General features: G+C 35.7%; 1 protein-coding gene and 1 long non-coding RNA gene across 2 annotated transcripts; one reads left to right on the forward strand and one right to left on the reverse strand.

The window, feature by feature from the left end:
* Nucleotides 1-4617: 4617 nt before the first annotated feature.
* LOC128017319 (E3 ubiquitin-protein ligase TRIM39) lies at nucleotides 4618-10704 on the forward strand. Its single transcript, XM_052602649.1, has 8 exons — nucleotides 4618-4877; nucleotides 5560-5640; nucleotides 6206-6762; nucleotides 6916-7005; nucleotides 7088-7321; nucleotides 7405-7543; nucleotides 8224-8250; nucleotides 8340-10704. The coding sequence occupies exons 2-8, from the start codon at nucleotides 5577-5579 to the stop codon at nucleotides 8885-8887; spliced, it is 1659 nt and encodes a 552-aa protein (XP_052458609.1). The 5' UTR covers nucleotides 4618-4877; nucleotides 5560-5576; the 3' UTR covers nucleotides 8888-10704.
* Nucleotides 10705-15702: 4998 nt separating this feature from the next.
* On the reverse strand, nucleotides 15703-16415 carry LOC128016363 (uncharacterized). The gene is made up of 3 exons (XR_008184156.1): nucleotides 16184-16415; nucleotides 15937-16015; nucleotides 15703-15851 (listed from the first exon to the last, which is right to left on the reverse strand). It is a non-coding gene; the product is annotated as an uncharacterized LOC128016363 (long non-coding RNA).
* Nucleotides 16416-19172: the final 2757 nt, after the last annotated feature.

Consider the following 19172-nt stretch of genomic DNA (forward strand, 5'->3'; position numbering starts at 1 on the left):
GTAACAGCACACCTCTTACAGGGATAATTCATCTCAAAATTAAAATTGAAAGCCATTTACTCCTCCGCCTGTCATTCCAACCCTGTGGAAGACACTTTTTGAGAAAAGTCTTTTCACTTTTTAAACTTTAGTTAACTACATTATTTACCATGAACTAGCAATGGATAATACATTTAAAGCATTGATTAATCTTAATGTTTATTTCATCATTTAATATTTGATTTTTAAAATCAAAAGTTGTATCTGTTACCATTAATCGGTTAACAACTGTATTTTTATTAGCTAACATTAGCTAACATATGAAAAGCATGTTATATTGCTCATGTTAGCTAATACATAACAAAAGAACATAACAAATGAGAATATTGTAAAGTGTTACCGTATCTTCTTTTCTGCTCCTCTGTAGAAAGAAAGTCATATAGCTTTGGAAAAACATGAGGATGAGTAAATAAATGGATAGTTTATAATGAAGTATCCTTTTAACAAACTGTATAGTTTCTACCATTCATTCAGGTACCATTTGTTTCCATAATAAAAACATGATGGGAAAATGCACCAAAGATTATAAGTGCCTATATTGACCACTTTATGAATTTAGGATAGACTGCAAAAACAAATACTATTGATATAGTACAAATTAATCATTGTCTATTAGCATTACCAGTAACTAACATACTGAAAAAATCAGCCTCAAAATACATTTTACACATCTCGGTTTGTTAAATATTCAGTCAGAGCCTTCTCTCTTGTGCAAGCGCTTATACTTGTTGTGCCGTTTTGCAGGCACATCTAATGAAGGTAAGCACAGAGCGAGTGAGAAGAGGATGGTAAGATGGCAGAAGAGGAGGAAATGCTGCTGATGGGAACCTGAGACCGTGCACTTCTATTCACTCTGGTATCATCCAATTTTCCAAGAGTTGGAGAGGGGAATGGGCCTGCATTTACATAATGCTGCGTCCTCACTATTTTAATTCACTTGAAGCGCAGCCGTGTGTGTGAGCTGCTGCTATAGCTGTTTGTGTGTCTTCAATTCTAATGGTATGAACTCTCAGGTAAGTTAAGCATAGTGCTCTTCAGTTGAAGTACTGGAGCCTAACAGTAGGCTACGAGCACATGCTGCCAACATATTATCCACTGCATTATTAAACAGCCAATAGTATCGAAACACTTGATACTCTGACACAAATTAGGCCTGGCCATCAGACAAAATGGAGATTAATAGGTAATCTTGTTTGAAAATGTTGTCATAAACTGTCAAGATAACCATATGTTTTGAACTAGGATTATTACAATGAATACAAAATTACTTGTATAACTGCAGAGGCACAACTGACAGCATCTGGTATCTTTGAAATACATGACATTTAAAATATAAATATAGTTTTAAATTTGACACATCCTATCTTAGTTATTGTGTGAATTAAAAATACATATATAAATTTAAGATGTGGTTAAAACAGATGTAAACACTCTCTACACTAACTTTCTCCATAGACAGGACTAGTGTTCACTTTAAAAGACAGTTTGCTGTGGTTTGCATTTCAGCTTTCAGTACAAAACACATTCTCCAGCGCCACCTGCTGTCAAAAGTGACTAAAGAAAAGGAAGTCTTTGAACTACAATATTTTTGTAGTTTCTCTTTTACATATTGCAACTCAAGCTGGACAGAATTGCTTGCCTTTTTCATATTGTTAATTTATTGCCATGCAGTTATTTCAACTTAAAGAATAAATGTGCCAGCCAAGCTGTTTTCAACTTTTACACAGCCAACATACTCTACACTCTTGGCCAATATAATCTAATGTTAACACTAAAAAATTCAAGACATTTGCTAATGGGAAATTTGCTACTTTGTAGGCAATAACTGGTTGATACTAAAACAACAATGAACTGAAATGAATGCAAATTGGTATTTAATAGATGATCATGTAAGAACAGTAGCATGGTGGATCATTACACCTGCAGAGGGCAAACTGAATTTCACCAGTATCCTTAGGCCATGATATTTCAGATTTTTCATCATTAGTGTTATTTAAAAAATAAACAAAAAAAAATAAAAATAAAATCCAAACTTTTATTTGAAAAATGCAACCTACACACGGTCTACATAACTACTCTGTCCATTCACTGCCATTATAAAGCTGGGAAGAAACAGGACATTTTTTTAATATAACTCCCGATTGATGATGGAGGAGAAGCAGAAAGCAGCGGAGACACAGGAGCTGGAACTGTAAAGAGCTCATCATTTTTGTCTCTACAGTTATGAAGATAATGTGTGATACATAGAAAAACAATTAATAAATAAATGTTTATCCCACCAGACGCTTTAAAAAATTAAGAACTTTATTGTGAAGATATGATTAATCTTCTCTGATTTCTCTCTCAGTGGATGCGACTCTGGATTCTAATACAGCTCAATTAAAACTGATCCTGTCTAATGATAGGAAACCAGTGAGACACGGAGACATTCATTGTGACCCAGAGTGGTTTGATCACAGCTACTGTGCCCTGGGAATAAAGGGAAACTCTTCAAGGAGATTTTATTTTGAGGTGCAAGTAAACAGAAAGACTGGCTTCTAGGAGTGATCAGAGAATGTATTAACAGAAAGGGACAGATCATGGGTTCTCAGGATGAATACTGTGTTGTGGCACTGTGGAATGAGAATGAATATTGGACCTGTACTGATTCCTATGTCCTTTTGTCTCAGAGTGAAGCTGCAGAAGATGGGGGTGTTTGTGGATTATGAGTAGGGTCTTTTCTCCTTCTGTGATGTGGAGCCTAGATCTCAGGTTTGCTCTTTCACTGGTCAGTCTTTCACTGAGAAACTCTATCCATTATTTACCCCATCACCTAATGACAGAGGTATAAATTCAGCACCCCTGATCATCTCACCTGTTATTTACAATGAATGATTTTACACCCAAGATATGAAATAAATAATAGATACATAAGACATATCAATTTGAATAGACCATATGCATTTGTAAAAACTATGTTTTTTTTTTACAAATAATTATCATATTGTGATATCATATTATCATCTCTGCTATTATTTTACTGGATATAAGAATTAATGTAATGCATTTGGCAGACACTTTTATCTGAAGCGATTTACATGATATTAACTTCATGCATTTTAACAGCTTTTATTACATAGTTTTGGGAAACTTGAGGACATCAAAGTGGGATATAAATTTCATGATGTGAAATGGCAAAACAATATGACAATATAATGACAGAATATTTATAAATTGGTTACAGAAGTGCTTAACTTCATAAATATTACATTATATAAATGTTTTGGCTACAAGGGTGGTCCAATAAACTATTCAATAATTTGTAACTGAACGATTTAAGCAAATAAAAGTATTTTTTTAGTTTTTAATTTTCAGTTAATTTAGCTTTAAGTTTATTCTTTCTCCACAAGATGGAGACAACATACTAAATATTTAAGCTTCAACAGCTACAAAAGCTGTGCTGCAAAAACATGGGACTCCAAATTACTTAATCATGAGTTATTTAAAAACAAAGAGCAGAGTCAAATTGGACTTTTATAATGAGTATTTTATTTCCAATGCCTTGCTGTGTTATATGTATAATGGCATTAGAGCTTGTATACACTTACACACCATAAAACACACCTAATACAAGATCAAAGTCTGATGTGTAGATTCCAGAAGATACTGGAGATACTGTGACACGACTGAAACGTTATGAACGCTGCCAAAACCTGTATTTAACACTAGAGCAGAGATCTGTAGAGTAGGGTACAGAATTAAATGAAATATGCAAATACTAGCCATTAAGAAATCGTTGCTAAGTAATTCAGTATAGTTAATAAACATTCATAAGAGCACTAGAAAAAGTTATTAGCAATATAGGCTACATTGTAAAACGGTATGCAATATTAACTTATTTAGTGTAAATTTGAATTTTAATTCAAATTAATGAATGGATGCCACACTATTGGGACACGCCCTCCATACACCTGCTATCATAACCCTATCCGATAATTTATTTTCAACTTTTTTATTATAGCCTATTCTTCATTTTCATTGAAACTAAATGCTTTTCTGATATGATCTGAAATTTAAAAAGGGATAAAAAAAAGCACAAAGGGGCTAATTTGTAATATATATATGTAATATATTTGTAATATATATATATATATATATATATATATATATATATATATATATATATATATATATATATATATATATTATTATTATTATTATTATTATATATATATATTTTTTTTTTTTTACCTTAAACTGCATAAACAAATTTCATTACACAAAATACACAAAATAATGTTTTAAAATGACTGAAACTGTTTACACTACGCACATTTGCACTTTGCCGTTCCTGACTAGAGAATTCGCCAGCTATTCAATCAGCGAGCAAGTGAAGAAAACACCGGCATTTTAGCGATGACCCATTAGATTAAGCTTAACAGCATTCTGTGTTATTGGAAAATATCCCTTCTAGCTACAACCGCGAATATAACACATGATGCATTTGCATTACTGTAAGGGGGAGTATATTAGGATTGGGGTAGGTGTAGATGTTTGTAAACCATAATTTCACAGGTAGCATTTTTCGTTGTATACACTGTTTAATGGAAGGTGACAACATCTGACAGGGTAGTACAAATCGACAGAACGCCGGAAATAATATGATCCTCTGATCTTTGAGTGTAGCCTACGTCAGATTTGACTGACTGATACACAAACCTATTACATCCGAGGATGAACTACCGCCTTAACACTGAAACAACACTGACGAATAACAATCTGGAAGGTTTTTAGATAACAATAAGCTTATGTATTTCTGAGTATTGCAAAGACGAAAGTGAAACAGTTGCTACTCTCAGGTAAGTAATGGACATGCAAGTGAAATTGATTTAAACCTGATTATGTCTAACTAATCCAATCAGGTTAAAGCAATCTAGCAACTAGTTTATTCAACTAGTTAAGATGTGCACTATTAAAAGGTCTCACTTTTGGAAAATAGCCTATGTGTAGGGTTAAAACAGTTTAATGGGTGTCATTGTTTAAGCGTTATTTAAAGAAGCAGGAAGTAGTCTATGTGAACTACTGACTAAAGATCTGTAAGAGTATATAACTACTCACTAATCTATAACAGAGGACAGATAAAAACAAATAGAGTCATTATATAGATCAGTGGACTAAACACAGAAACGTGCACGTCATAGATTCAATTTGAAAATACTCTGCTGAATTTAATTCAAATAATTTTAGAAATGCGATGCACTTTAGATAATATCACCGCTTTATTCAAGAAAGAGAGATTATCTTTAACATCCAGTAATTAATTTGTGTAGTTTTGGAATTAATATATACATTTATAATAATTAGTAATAATAAAATATATACATATGTGATATGAGACAATAAAATAAAAAGGGGCAAATTACAGTTGATCAACAGCTTTCAAATATAATTACACTGGTTTTATTTTAGAAATTGAGGTAACAAGGTGATTAACAGATTTCATCATTTGAAGTAAAAACATGTAATCACCTTTTCCTGTAGACATAAAAAGAAGTGCAATGGCCGAATTTTTACCAACTTCACCAAGACAGAACTGGAGACAGCATATGGATAAACCTCATGGTAAGTCAATAACCAAGATAATAAATGATGCAAAAAATAAGAACAACAACATCAATAATAATAATCATTACAACAATAAAAAAATTATACTTTTTTTCTGGGTTTTCTATATTGAAAATCTTGAGTGCCTTGTTTTAAGAACAATATGTTTTGCATGAAACGCAACAAGAGTGTGTGCGCAAATGTAAAAGATGCATGTTTACATTTAAGAATAATTGAGCAGTAGACCTGGCACAAAACACATTCTGTGTGAATGGAACCTGTTACTTCTTTGACTCCATTTAGAACTTTTTTTTTTTTGGAAGCTCTGGGGGTGCAAAATAAATAGATTCACTGACTACATTATATCTAAAATGTAAGCTACTTGGTATTAATTTCCTGTTTATTGATCTAAACAATTGTATAAATATTCTGTTGGTATGAACATAAGCACAGCCGTGATTTGGCTGACTGATATTCAGAACAACAATACTCATCGCTGTGTGATATTGCTTAACTTGTTGTTAATATGTGCAAACAGGAACGGCAGGTAATAATTGTTTATTATTATGTATTTTCTTGTCAGCTCTGTCATCCTCCACTGGTCCTCTAGCTGAGGAGCTTCAGTGCTTTATATGTCTGGATGTGTTCACTGATCCAGTCAGCACTTCATGTGGACACAACTTCTGTAAGAGCTGCCTGAACCAGTGCTGGAACAGCAGTCAGGAGTGCAAGTGTCCATACTGTAAAGAAACATTCAGTAAAAGACCCAACCTCAAGACCAACACCGCACTTAGAGAGGTTGCACAAATATTTGAGAAAAAGTTGAGTCTGAGAAACTTTGTTCTCTGTGATATTTGCAACGACGTAAAGCTGAAAGCCCTGAAGTCCTGTCTGGTGTGTCAGACCTCTTACTGTGAAACCCATCTGGAGCCTCATCAGAGAGTCCTGAGCTTAAAGAAACACAAACTGATGGACCCTGTGGGGAATATAAAGGACTATATATGCCAGAAACACGAGAGACCTCTGGAGCTGTTCTGTAGAGATGATCAGACGTATGTGTGTGTGTTTTGCACTGATGGAGACCACAAGACTCACAACACTGTTCCTCTAGAGGTGGAGAGTAAAAATATGAAGGCACGAGTTACTAAAAATACAGAACTTACTTCAGTAATCTGGTTCTAAATATGCCAACAAGGTCTTTTGTCAGAAAATTGAAAAAACATGTTTTAAAAAAAAGTGATAAAATATGTCTTAATAAAATATAAATATGTACATGTCTGTCTATAGGCTCAGCTGGCGAAGACACAGAAAGACATGCAGCAGATGATGCAGGACAGAATTAGGAAGATTCTAGACATCAAACACTCAGCAGAACTCAGAAAAGTGAGCAGCTGTTCAATATTTGAGGAATAATGCTTTTATTTGATAAAGTAGTTTTGATTACATGCAAAACTTTATATTTCAGAAAAGCACAGAGCGAAAGAAAGCAGCCAGTTTTGAGCTCTTCAGCGATCTGATGCGCTCCATTGAGAGATGTCAGGCCGAGCTGCTGGAGATGATGGAGGAGAAGCAGAAAGCAGCAGAGACACATGATGAAGAGCTCATTCAAGAGCTGCAGCAGGAACTCGCTGAGCTCAAGATGAGAAACACTGAGCTGGATCGTCTCTTACACACTGAGGATCACCTCCAGCTCCTACAGGTCAGTGTCTCTCTGTCTGCTCACATCACAGGACTACACTCACACTCCTCAAGCTGAGGGATTTCTCCTCTCTCCTGCTGTAGATCGATCCATCCCTGTACAGTCCTCCACACACCAGGAGCTGGCCTGAGATCAGTTTGAACACTGATGTGAGTGTGGAGACTCTGAGGAGAGCTCTGACTCAACTTCAGGAAACTCTAGACAAGAAACTCAGTCAAACTGGTAAGTCAGTATTAAATAGCAAAGCACAATATGAATACATTTGTACTAAAAACTGAGTGTTCTAAATGTGAATGCTGAAAACTTTCCAGTGCAGACGAGAGCACCCTTGGGTGTCATTTCTAGTAAATGGGAAAATAAGGTAATGATGAAGAAAACAGTTTTGTGAAATGTTTTGAGCACCAAGAAATTGAATATTTGGCTATTTTTGTTATGTTACGGAGCCCTGCACATGACATGCAAGAAAAAATAAATAAATTATGCGTACAATTTACTAATTCATTCCCTCAGTTTACTAAAACTTGCACACGATTACTATCGCGTTCCCTCGAATTATGTAGCTAGTATCTTCTTTATTTTTTATCAGCCTAGTAAAGCCATTACACCATTATCCTGTTAAATATAACATCTCAATCCACTCCAAGTTTAATTTCAATGGTTGTCCGCTACAGTCATGCCTACATTTATTTTTTGGTGCCAAGTTTCATTCCACAAATCATTATTTATTTTCTTATTTATTTACGTACTCCAGAGCACTCATGAATCTAGCGGTCTAGGCTTTCAAGAAAATGAACACTGAAATAGTAGAAAATATCATTTACATATATACAATATACATTTCTGAGAAAACAGCTCTTGTACACAGATATTTAAATAACTTCTAAACTTGTTTGCCTCTACAGTTATGAAGTGGATGCAGCATCATGCAGGTAATGTGTGATCTGTTTATGTAACACTTTTAAATCAATGACGGTCTTTGTATGCAGATATGATTCACATGCTCTGATCTCTCTCTCAGTGGATGTGACTCTGGATCCTGATACAGCTCATCCATATCTCATCCTGTCTGATGATGGGAAACAAGTCAGACATGGAGACGTTAAACAGAAGCTCCCAAACAACCCGGAGAGGTTTGATTACAGTGCCTCTGTCCTGGGAAAAGAGGGATTCTCCTCAGGGAGATATTATTTTGAGGTTCAAGTGAAAGGAAAGACGGGCTGGACTTTAGGAGTGGCCAGAGAATCTATTAACAGGAAGGGGCCGATCGCAATGCGCCCTCAGTGTGGATGCTGGGCAATTTGGCTGAGGAATGGGAATGAATATTGGGCTTGTGCTGGTCCTCTTGTCTCTCTGTCTCTGAGAGTGAAGCCGCAGAAGGTGGGGGTGTTTGTGGATTATGAAGAGGGTCTGGTCTCCTTCTATGATGTGGAGTCTAGATCTCATATTTACTCTTTCACTGGTCAGTCTTTCACTGATGTACTCTATCCATATTTTTGTCCCTTTCCTAATGATAAAGATAAAAATTCAGCACCGCTGATCATCTCACCTGTTAATTATAATGAATGAATGTACAACCCAGATATGATATTTCAAGGAAAATGAAGCATAGACATGTTAATCTAAAAAAATATATATATAAAAAAATGGGTCCTATATATTGAACATCTTTTAACTTGAGTGCCTTGTTGATAAAATAACATATTTTGTGTAAAACGCAACAAGAACATAAGCGCAACTATAAAATAAGCATGTTTTATATAAAAATAATTTCTAGCACAAAACAAGTTCTTTGTGAATGGGCCCTATTACTTCTTTGGCTCTGTTTAGAACCATTTCTGTTGGTGGAGGCTTTGGGCAGTGCAAAATAAATAGATTGACTACACTTTATCTGTCAAGATCAGGTCAATAAACTTCCGTTAATTCACCACCAGAGTTCATCATCCACAATACAGACTCTCACGCTACACAGTACACCCTGGACTACATTTCCCATGCCCCATTGCACCAATAATATCACATTCACCTGATAACAAGTGAACACACAGCTGCCACCATTTACACACACACACACACACACACACACACACACACACACAGCACAATCATTAGACACGCTTTATAAACATTGCACTTCCTCTCACACATGGCCGAGTATTGTTCTGCGTATATCCCTCTCCTAGTGATAGCTGTGATACAAAAGCCTTTCCGTGTTAGTTCTCTTAGACTTTTATTAGTTTCTAGTTTTTGTAGTCTTGTTTCAATTCCTTGTTTTCATAGTCTTGTCTCTGTTTCTAATTTTCATAGTCTTGTTTCAGTTTCTATTTTTCATAGTTTAGTCTTTTTCTTGCCTTGCTGTTACTCGTGTTTTGACCCTTTTGCTCAGGATAATGGTTTACCCCTGGATAAGCCCTCTGGATATTGTTTGCTTATTCTTATTCTTAGTTCTATTTTATTTTATTCTCTATTATGTTTGTATTATGTGTATTATCCTTGCTGTACGTGTGCATGTGAAACGCAAGCGACAATATTTCCCTAGGGGGATAATAAAGTAAATCAAGTCTCTGTCCAGTAAAAGCTTGTGTATGGATCCTCACGTCTCATCTGCTCCCATGTTACAGTATCTGAGATGCTTTAGTTGCTATTGTATGGAATATCAATGGATCTGTAACGTATAAGTCTACTAGTATCCAATTTTTAAGAATTTTACTAAATATAATAAAGCAGTAACCAGCAATATTGACTTCTCCATAGTTATAGGCAGTAGTTGTACAAGTAGGATGTGTAGGTATTTAATAACTTTTATTAACAATTAAAAAATAAAACAATCAAAAAATATGGCTAGGGGAAATGAACATGTAATTACTATGGCAGTGCATCAAAATTCAGTGTCATCAGTTTGCCAAGAAGAACACAGAACGTTATATGCACCATTTAGATGTGGTAGGGAGCAGGTGTACATTTCTTTCGTGTGTTGGTGTTTTTATGTTGTACAAACTGTATTCTCTATTGCCCTACACCAACCCTACACCTAAGCCCACCCCTTAAGAAAACTACTGGCAATTTTTGCATTTAATAATACGCCGTTCGGTACACACACCTACACACACACAAAGCAAAATATCCTATAACAGGAGAGGAAGGCTCTGTCTCTGTAACACAGAAGGTCCATCCATGCTGACACTGAGTGAGAGAGACAGACAAATCTCCAACAGACTGTTCCTGACATGAGAATTATTTTTATACAGTTAGGAAGTGAGTGTGTGTGCATGTGTGTGTGCATGATAGCAGGACATGAAACAAACATTTATTGCATCACAATCAGTATTTTTTCATAAAGTGATTAAAAGCTGAAATATCAATGTAAAATAAATTAATAAAAGGTATTTGCATGAAGTATAGTACAGTCTCCATAATTAGCACAATTTAATCATAGAACATATACTTCCTTATGCAGTATTTTTCCATGTTTTATTTTCAGTTTTAGCAGAACTACACTAATGTAGTCCTTAATCTAAATGGTGGTTATTGATTATTTAATGATTATTGTCATTATAAGTCATCTTACAGGTGTAACAATGTCACTTCTAGAAGTGTGTTGGAATTTACAATAAGTTATATTTTTACTAACTAATCTATCTATCTATCTATCTATCTATCTATCTATCTATCTATCTATCTATCTATCTATCTATCTATCTATCTATCTATCTATCTATCTATCTATCTATCTATCTATCTATCCAACCAGTGTGTCATTGTGATAAATGTTCAGTGACAATCTTTTTTTTTTTTTGTAGGTAGATAGTTGAATGCAAGTAGTACAAAAAATAGGGAAAAAAAATCTCTGAACCTCTGGTCCTAGTGTGTGGCAGCTGGCCTTTGGCTCTGCCTCCTTCTTGCCCTGTGACCTCGCTGGATAACAGGGCCATATTGCAGCAGTGGGGTGCTGGGGCCATCCCAGGAGCACAATGTGGACGGATACAACTTCGCCAGTGAAAGCCCACATCCAGACTCAGGCTCTGATGGCAGAGCTGCCTGACACAGATGTACTCCAGGCTGGGATGGCTTGTCACAGACGGTTAAAGTGACGGCCACTCACACTTTATTATGTCCGTCTCACAGGTCAGTGAGCGACAAGCCAGGTCACTGTACACCGCTGAGCCGAGCCACCCCAGGCCATCACACATACACCCCACCTAACTGTAAGACCCCGCCTGCATTAAAACAACATATTGTTATGCTCCTCCTAATATCATTGTCACAAACTGTTTCCAATCACAAAAGCCAAAAGACGTCTAAATCACAGTGACACACACAAGTTCAGTCAAGACACTCAAGACTAATGTAACACTTTTCAATCTCGTCCACATCTAAAACCTAAACCCCATTGATCCTTATCTAATTATAGAAATGACTGCCTTAGCAAACACCACTTTTTTTTTAAATCAAGGGTGTGTTTCTTCTTTTATATATAAATATTATTATTTTATCCGTGTCCCAAAATCAGACTTAAAATATTAAACTATAAATGTCCATTATAACAATTTGAATGATTAAAACCTGGATTGTTAACACATTTAATGTGAAAATTATTGTCATATTGTCTTTTGTATCAAATGTTAGTGTAATATGTTTCCACAGAGAAAAAGTGTCAGAACTTGAGATAAAAAAAAAAGCTTGGTATAAAAGTCATTTGTTGTATAATGTAATCATTAAATTTTTACATTTATTTGACGTGTGTGTTTACTGTAGATCATCAAAGTTGTAATAATTCATGGTTTTGTAATAAACTATTATTAAGATTCAAAGTCAGAGTTTGGAACAATATATACAGAGTTCTGGCTTGAAACTGTAGATGGTGCATTCCAATAGCCTAATGACATCATGACATCATTATCACATGGCACAGCTGATTGGTTCTCTCCAGTATAGGTAGCCAATGAGCTTGCCGCTCAACATTCAAATCTATGACTAGTGCTTGCAGTAGCAGTTGCAGCTTGCTTCAGAAACCCTCCACCTTCCCCAGCTCCACATGTATAGATCTACTACGAGGGGATTCATGTATGGTATATATAATAAGTAAATGTGTCATACAGAAATAATGAAACCCAGACTCGACCAAGATTCTATTTCTATCTGCTATTTCATATATACACTTGTACTTTCAAACTGTTTTATAAATGCACTCGTAGCTGTGTGATATGGTTGATATACAGCCATATTGCACTACTACAGGTGTGATATTGCATGCATATCACATGCATGTCTTGTCATATCTTCCTCAGTCTCACCTCTTAATATCTAAATCGGTGAGGCTCATTAGAGGACTGTCGTTAATGTTGTTGCTGTTGTTTACTGCATCCTCTGTCTCAGAGCTCATGTATTGTTTGCTCTCATGTAAACTAATTGCTTTTTTCTTTCATGCCAGGACACATTACAAGCAGAGCATGTAAATCAGGACAACATCCTCTGATTAAGCTCAACGTGATTTGCTTCAGCTGTGCAGAATACATTTCTGATCCGAGAACAGGGTGTGTTATTCAAGGTGTGCATTCACACAATACACATTGTTAAGCGATCATTCTGGCGCACAGTAGCACATCTGGATCAAGTGGTAGGAATCTGGGACTTTGTGTCACATTGTAACTTGAACCTTGTGATTTAACACGAGCTGCTAATGAGTCGTAGAGTGAGTGTTATTGTGAAATTGCATTAAACGCCTGGACATGCAAAAGGATAATTGAGTAACACAGCGGCAAACAACGGTCGGGCTCTTTTTTTCTCAATAAACAAAAAAAAAAAAAAAAGGAGCACTATAAACAACATTTTGAAGAGCTATGGTAAACTGTGAACTAGATTTTAGCATTTTCTGAAAATGTGAGGATAAAACTGCAATGATGCCATGGCATTACTATATCCACTGTAAATAGTGCTCAGGCTCTGGAGGTATTTCAGAAAAATCACAGAAATCAATCCAACATGAAACTGAACGAAAAGATCTAATGTCATTGAGCAATAACTCTCTCCTTTCAACGACAAACCTCAGAGCGAGAGCCTAGGGTACATTTAACCTCTCATCATGAGACATTTTGTCAGAATTGTCACAAATAACCATTTTTATTATTATTTTTTTAAATGTATAAATGCAGGAAAATATTAAAGGAATGTTCCAAATGTATTCATTGCAAAAAATAAATAATCAAATAAATAAAAAAATCAATTGGAAAGTTGAAAAAACAGATTACTGGAGAATGTTTTAGAAGAAAATATATTATTTCATTCTATACATTTCAACATTTCATGTTTAATCACTTGCCATATCTTTGTAATTATTTATAAAACTTACAAGCACTTTCTGAGTGAAAATTGTTCCTGAGCCAGTTTTTACACACTATGATATCTTGGAAATCTGGATGTACGAAATCATGTAAATTATTGTCTGAGGTAATAACCACATACATTTAAATATACACAGTCATAAAATATCATAAGGATCAAGGCAAATATGTTAAGTAAAGCATAAAATAAATAAGCATGATACATATAATAGAGAGGTCATTATAGATGAATCACTGAACAATCAAATGATTCTAACCCTGTTCAGAAAGTGAGAAGTCACACTTCAAATATTCATTTCATAGTGTGTTTTGTTCTGTTTTAAAGGATAGGATCAGCTGTGGCTTCTGTGGCTCTTGACAGCTTAATATATTCGCACACATTGTTTTAACACTAACCAATGGAATATTGAAAACAAAATCTGTTTGACATCCTGTATTTCTTCTTGCTCCCATGCACACATCTTATTATATTCTGCAACTCCTATCTAATACAAAACCTTGGATTAGTGCTTGCATCAATACACCGCACAACCATAAAAGTTCTCATTAACAAGCATACATTCAGCCATCCCAAACCAACAAGCACGACTTGTTTTTTACAGTTTTACTCCACAATATTACTCGATACAAGACGAATAATCTACTGCTGGGTTGTAGTCTCAGATTTGATTATGGACCCTTAGGCCATGCACTGGCTAGGAAGAACATTTAACACACTCGAGAAGACTGAGCACAAGTACGGCTCATGTCGCACCCAGTGTGTGCTGAACAGTCTCCAAGGCAGAGTGTTTATGGATTTCACACTTGGCTTGTGTGAATGCTCCACAAACTGTAAGCAACTCAATTTGAAGATCGCCTTCTGCACAGAGGCCTTGGCAGTGCTAACTGACAATTATATCTCCTGCAATATAATTTGTGTCACATTAGGAAAATCACATGGCAAAGTGATTCGATAATAACTTAACATAAATAAATGAGCCGGGGTTCAAATTATTTCCCGTCACGGATCCTGAAAGCTTAATCCAGTGGGAATTGAAAGTCAACCAAAGTGTGAACTCTTCCCCCAGTTTTCCATGCGGTAAAACTCTTGGGTGTTGCAGGCAGTAATGAGGACACAGTTGTCATGTGTGAATGATGAACGTGCTGCTGGAGTGGCCACCGATATTAGTTCAACCTGATTTTATCTGAATGAATTTATCTGGCATGAATATTGCAGTACATGGTTTTGTAAAATCTGTAACCAAACCCTGTTGTATACGGAGTTTGCCACTAAGGGCAATACAATGAGTCCAGTGGGCCACTGTGTGCAGATGGAAAAGAAAAAAAAGATAAAAATATGGAAAATTGAGCACTTGAGCATCATCCAGTCAGATCCTGTTTGGAAAAAAAAAAGTTTTGAAGGTGGTAACAAAAAACAAGTCTTAAAGGCATAATTCACACAAAGATAAAACTTCTGTCATCATTTACTTCATGTTGCTAGACGCGTACGACTTTCTTTTTTTCTGTCGAACATAAGAGTAGAATATTAGTAGTTTCTGTTTACATTGGCTTCCACTGTACTGATAAAAAAACCGGAATGAATAAAAAATATATTTTAATTATATGAGGGTGCGTAAATGATGGCAGAGTTTTTCTACACCTTTAAGATTTAATATTACCCTTCTAATTAACCTATTTATTAAAAAGAGCTTTCGGACTGGTTTAAAGAGGTATTTTTGCAAAAGAAAAAAAGAATAGAAAAAGAAAAAGACAAAAAAAAAACTTGGTGCATGTGTCTATAAATACTACTAATAATAAAAAAACTGCTTAAGCTTACAGAACAAGAATGAACTCAAATGGGTGCAAGTTTATTTTAATTTGTAAAAAAAAAAAAATAATAAATTGCCAAAGCAATTCCCAACATTAACCTTTTTAATGGATAGTTCATCCAAAAATGTTTATTCTGTCATCATTAAGTCAACCCCACGTTGTTCCAAATCAATGACTGACATTCTGTGGACATCCAAAGAAGATACTTAAAATATATATATATATTGTCCATGCAATGCATGTCAGTCTTTGAACCCCATTTAGTGTAGTTTTATTTCAACAGGAGAAAGGTGGTCATACATGTTTGAAATTACATGAGGATGAGTAAATGAAGGGGGAACATTTAAGCTCAAACAGGGTGCATGACATGCATCAATAAAAGCCTGCAAAAATGCAATAACATTTTAATTTTTACATATTTTAATTTTAATAAGAAAACTATAGCATTAAGTCTCTTAAAGATTTTACCTGATGTAATCAAGACCATCGTTGCACGCTTTAAATCACAATCTTCCCAAACATCAGCAAATATATCCACAGAACCAGCCTGTAAAACACTACCAGATTATACCAAACACAGTCCCACACGTCAGGCCTAGTTATACCCCAACCGTTTGCACTACACTGATTACTGATATTAACTCCCAGTGCACATCATGAAACACACATTCAATATCCACACGGCACCTTCACGGCAGGGGACATGTAAACTCACCATGTGGAAGCAGGTTGGAGCGTTAAACGCAGTCATATATGCACCAGTGAGGAGTCTTGCCCTGATCTCACACAGTAGACTACACAAGACTATAGGCCACTCAGTGGGCTGAGAGAACTCCCACTTACTTAACTGGATTAGCCTGAATCATTAGACCATTGTTGTTAACTGGATAAACCGATTCATTAAAATATCTGACTCAGCTAATTGAGTACTTGAGTTTTGGAGCTTGATCAATCCTCATGCACATTCCGTGCACTGAAAAGACAGAATACTCTTTAAACATCCCCTTTGGTGTTCTACTGAAAAAAAAAAAAAAAAACGTTGTGGTGAATGACAACTGACTTGTTGTGATGTAAAACATGACAATTTTAAAGGGATAGTCCATCCAAAAATGAAAATTGTGTCTTTTTTTACTCACCTAAATGCCGTTCCAAACCTCAGTGTAGTTTTTGTCTTCTGCAGAATATAAAAAAGGTATTTTTAGGAATGTTGGGAACCAGACAGTTCCCATTGACTTTCACTGCATTTTTTTTACACATATAGGCTAATGGAAGTCAATGGGAACCAACACAATTTTGGAATGAGGTGAGTTAAAGCTGCGGTAGGGAACTTTTGACGCTCTAGCGGTTAATAAACAGAACTGCTTGCGTCTTGCGGAAGAACATCGTAGCCGGAACTACTTCTCTCTGTTTATGTCTATGAAGAATCACAAAGGTACTGGGTTACTCCACCACGGTATCCCAGAAGCAATCTAAAATAGTCCTAATATAAACACTTATTATAGGTGCACCCCAGTGATTCAGGACAAGCTAAAAACACAGTTTGGAAAATGGATTCATGGTGTACTCGCTTATTATATACATTTTTCTACATTCTGAACACAAACAAAGTTACGGACCGCAGCTCTGATTGGTTGATTTCTTACCACGAGCGGTCTGTAACTGCAAATGGCAATAGGACCACTGGGAGGAGCCAGAGGAGCTTGATTTTTTTCAAAGATTATCTGTCTCATAATTCTACTGTCAGGACATAATGACAGGTTTAACAAATATGTAAAAAATATATATTTACAAAATTTAACTACTGCAGCTTTAATAATTACAGATTTTAAATTTTTGGGTGGACTATCTATTTCATTTCAAGGTGAATTAATATTAAAAGCATTTTTTGATTTAGCATTTCTCTTTCGCATACACCACAGACACGTGGCATACTGAATTCAAGGTCAACAATCCACTGCAAGAAATGTCAGGTGACACATCAGGGAGAGGATACTACTGTAGATCTGTGTTATCACAACATATTTTCTGACTGAGCAGACATTCCCTTCTCCATCTCCCTTCACTTAAGATCAGAGACGAGTGGAAGTCAAACCGTCCTGTACATGACAAGTGCAGGGCTCTCAAGTCTCACGCATTGGGCGTGAGACTCACGCATTTCAACCCGTTCACACGCTCACACGCCACACCTTGTATTTCTCACGCACAGAGACATTACGAGGATAACGCCCACCAAGTTGCGGCGCTATTTTTGTAAACAGTGAAACAGGTAACGTAGAGGAATCAAGTGAGTTCCCCGAAGGCCCTGACACGCACCAGCTAAACGAATAAAAAAATATAGCTACCGATCAACCAATCAGAAAATAGCATTGCTGTATCCGGGTAAGATTTTTACAGGCTCGTGTGCAACACAGATCCAGACGCTCGCTGAAGTAGGTAACGTTACGGTTACAGACTTGTCAAGACAATGACACAGATTTTCACTATATGTTTTTTTTTTATCAATATATTAATTTAACATTTTTTAAAAACAGTCTAAGATATGTTTTGGTCTGATGGTTATTATGACCCCGACACGCACGCAATTTTGGCCATTATACGTGGTCGGCCGTAGCTTTTGTGCCTATTATTAGCCCACTATTATTTTTTTATTGCCAAATTAACACGTTGAAGAGGATGCGGGGCTACTCTGATAGTTTTATATAAGAGACTTCTATAATAGGCCTATTCAAAATACTTGTATGGCAGTATCCATAATAGTTTGAATTATTTTTTGTTTTTTCTTTCCTTTTATTTTTACTGCACCTCATCCTGGTCCCCATTTTGAAAACGTTTTGCCTAGGCTATTTCATTATATTTTATCCAATGTATAATATTGATTATTGCATTCGTCTATTTCAAAGATGTCAGGGAAGAGGCAAAGGATCAATCTTTCATGCTTTGTTCTAAAAGATCTGGGCCCATATTCATAAAGAATCTTAATGCAAAAAGTAGTTCCTAGTGACAAAATTCTAAGAAAATTCTTAGAAATATGGGCGTTTACTTTTAAAATTAAAGAAAAAAATCCTAGTTAAGAAAAAAGTAATTCAGAAAGCATCTTATCCCTTAAAAGAGGTCTTAAGGTAAAATTTGTTATGAGCACAGACGAGGACTTTTAAGAGGCTTAAGAGTTTCTTTAGCAGAGGAGAAAATGGCAGAAAGATGAAGAGGCAGAAGAAATGTGTTGCAGACAATGGATGACAATGAGTTAATAAGACGGTATAGATTATATATAATTTAATATAATATAATTTAATATATAAATTAAAGTAATCACTACATTACGATATTTGGCAACTGGGAACATGCAACAATGCAATAGTGATGATTTGAGTCTGTCACAACCTTCTGTAAGCAGAGTGATCACACAAACAATTACAGCACTTTCAGAACATCTTATTGTGTTCGCAGTTCATTTCGTTTCCACTGGACATTCCCACCTTACAGGCTCAAAAAACTGCATTTATGAATATAGCAGGCTTATAGGTGCGCACAAGCAGGGAATGAACCGTTAATAGTTTGTGCTATACGCTCCCATGTCTGCTTCTTGCCCTTGCTGTGTCTGAATTTTCCTTTAAGAATGTCCTGGTGTTCATCCACTAACTGGGGTAACAGTAAACACTGTTCCTCTGTCCAGTTTGGCTTTCTCGCCCTTCTTGGCTTTGATT

The sequence above is a fragment of the Carassius gibelio genome, chromosome A7 (assembly GCF_023724105.1).
Source record: "Carassius gibelio isolate Cgi1373 ecotype wild population from Czech Republic chromosome A7, carGib1.2-hapl.c, whole genome shotgun sequence".
Lineage (NCBI taxonomy): Eukaryota > Metazoa > Chordata > Actinopteri > Cypriniformes > Cyprinidae > Carassius > Carassius gibelio.

Coding starts and splice junctions, on each gene's coding strand:
- LOC128017319 (XM_052602649.1), top strand. CDS start 5,577: ATGGCCGAATTTTTACCAACTTCACCAAGACAGAACTGGAGACAGCAT. Junction 7,544..8,223: donor CAAGAAACTCAGTCAAACTG/GTAAGTCAGTAT, acceptor TTGCCTCTACAG/TTATGAAGTGGATGCAGCAT. Junction 8,251..8,339: donor GTGGATGCAGCATCATGCAG/GTAATGTGTGAT, acceptor TCTCTCTCTCAG/TGGATGTGACTCTGGATCCT.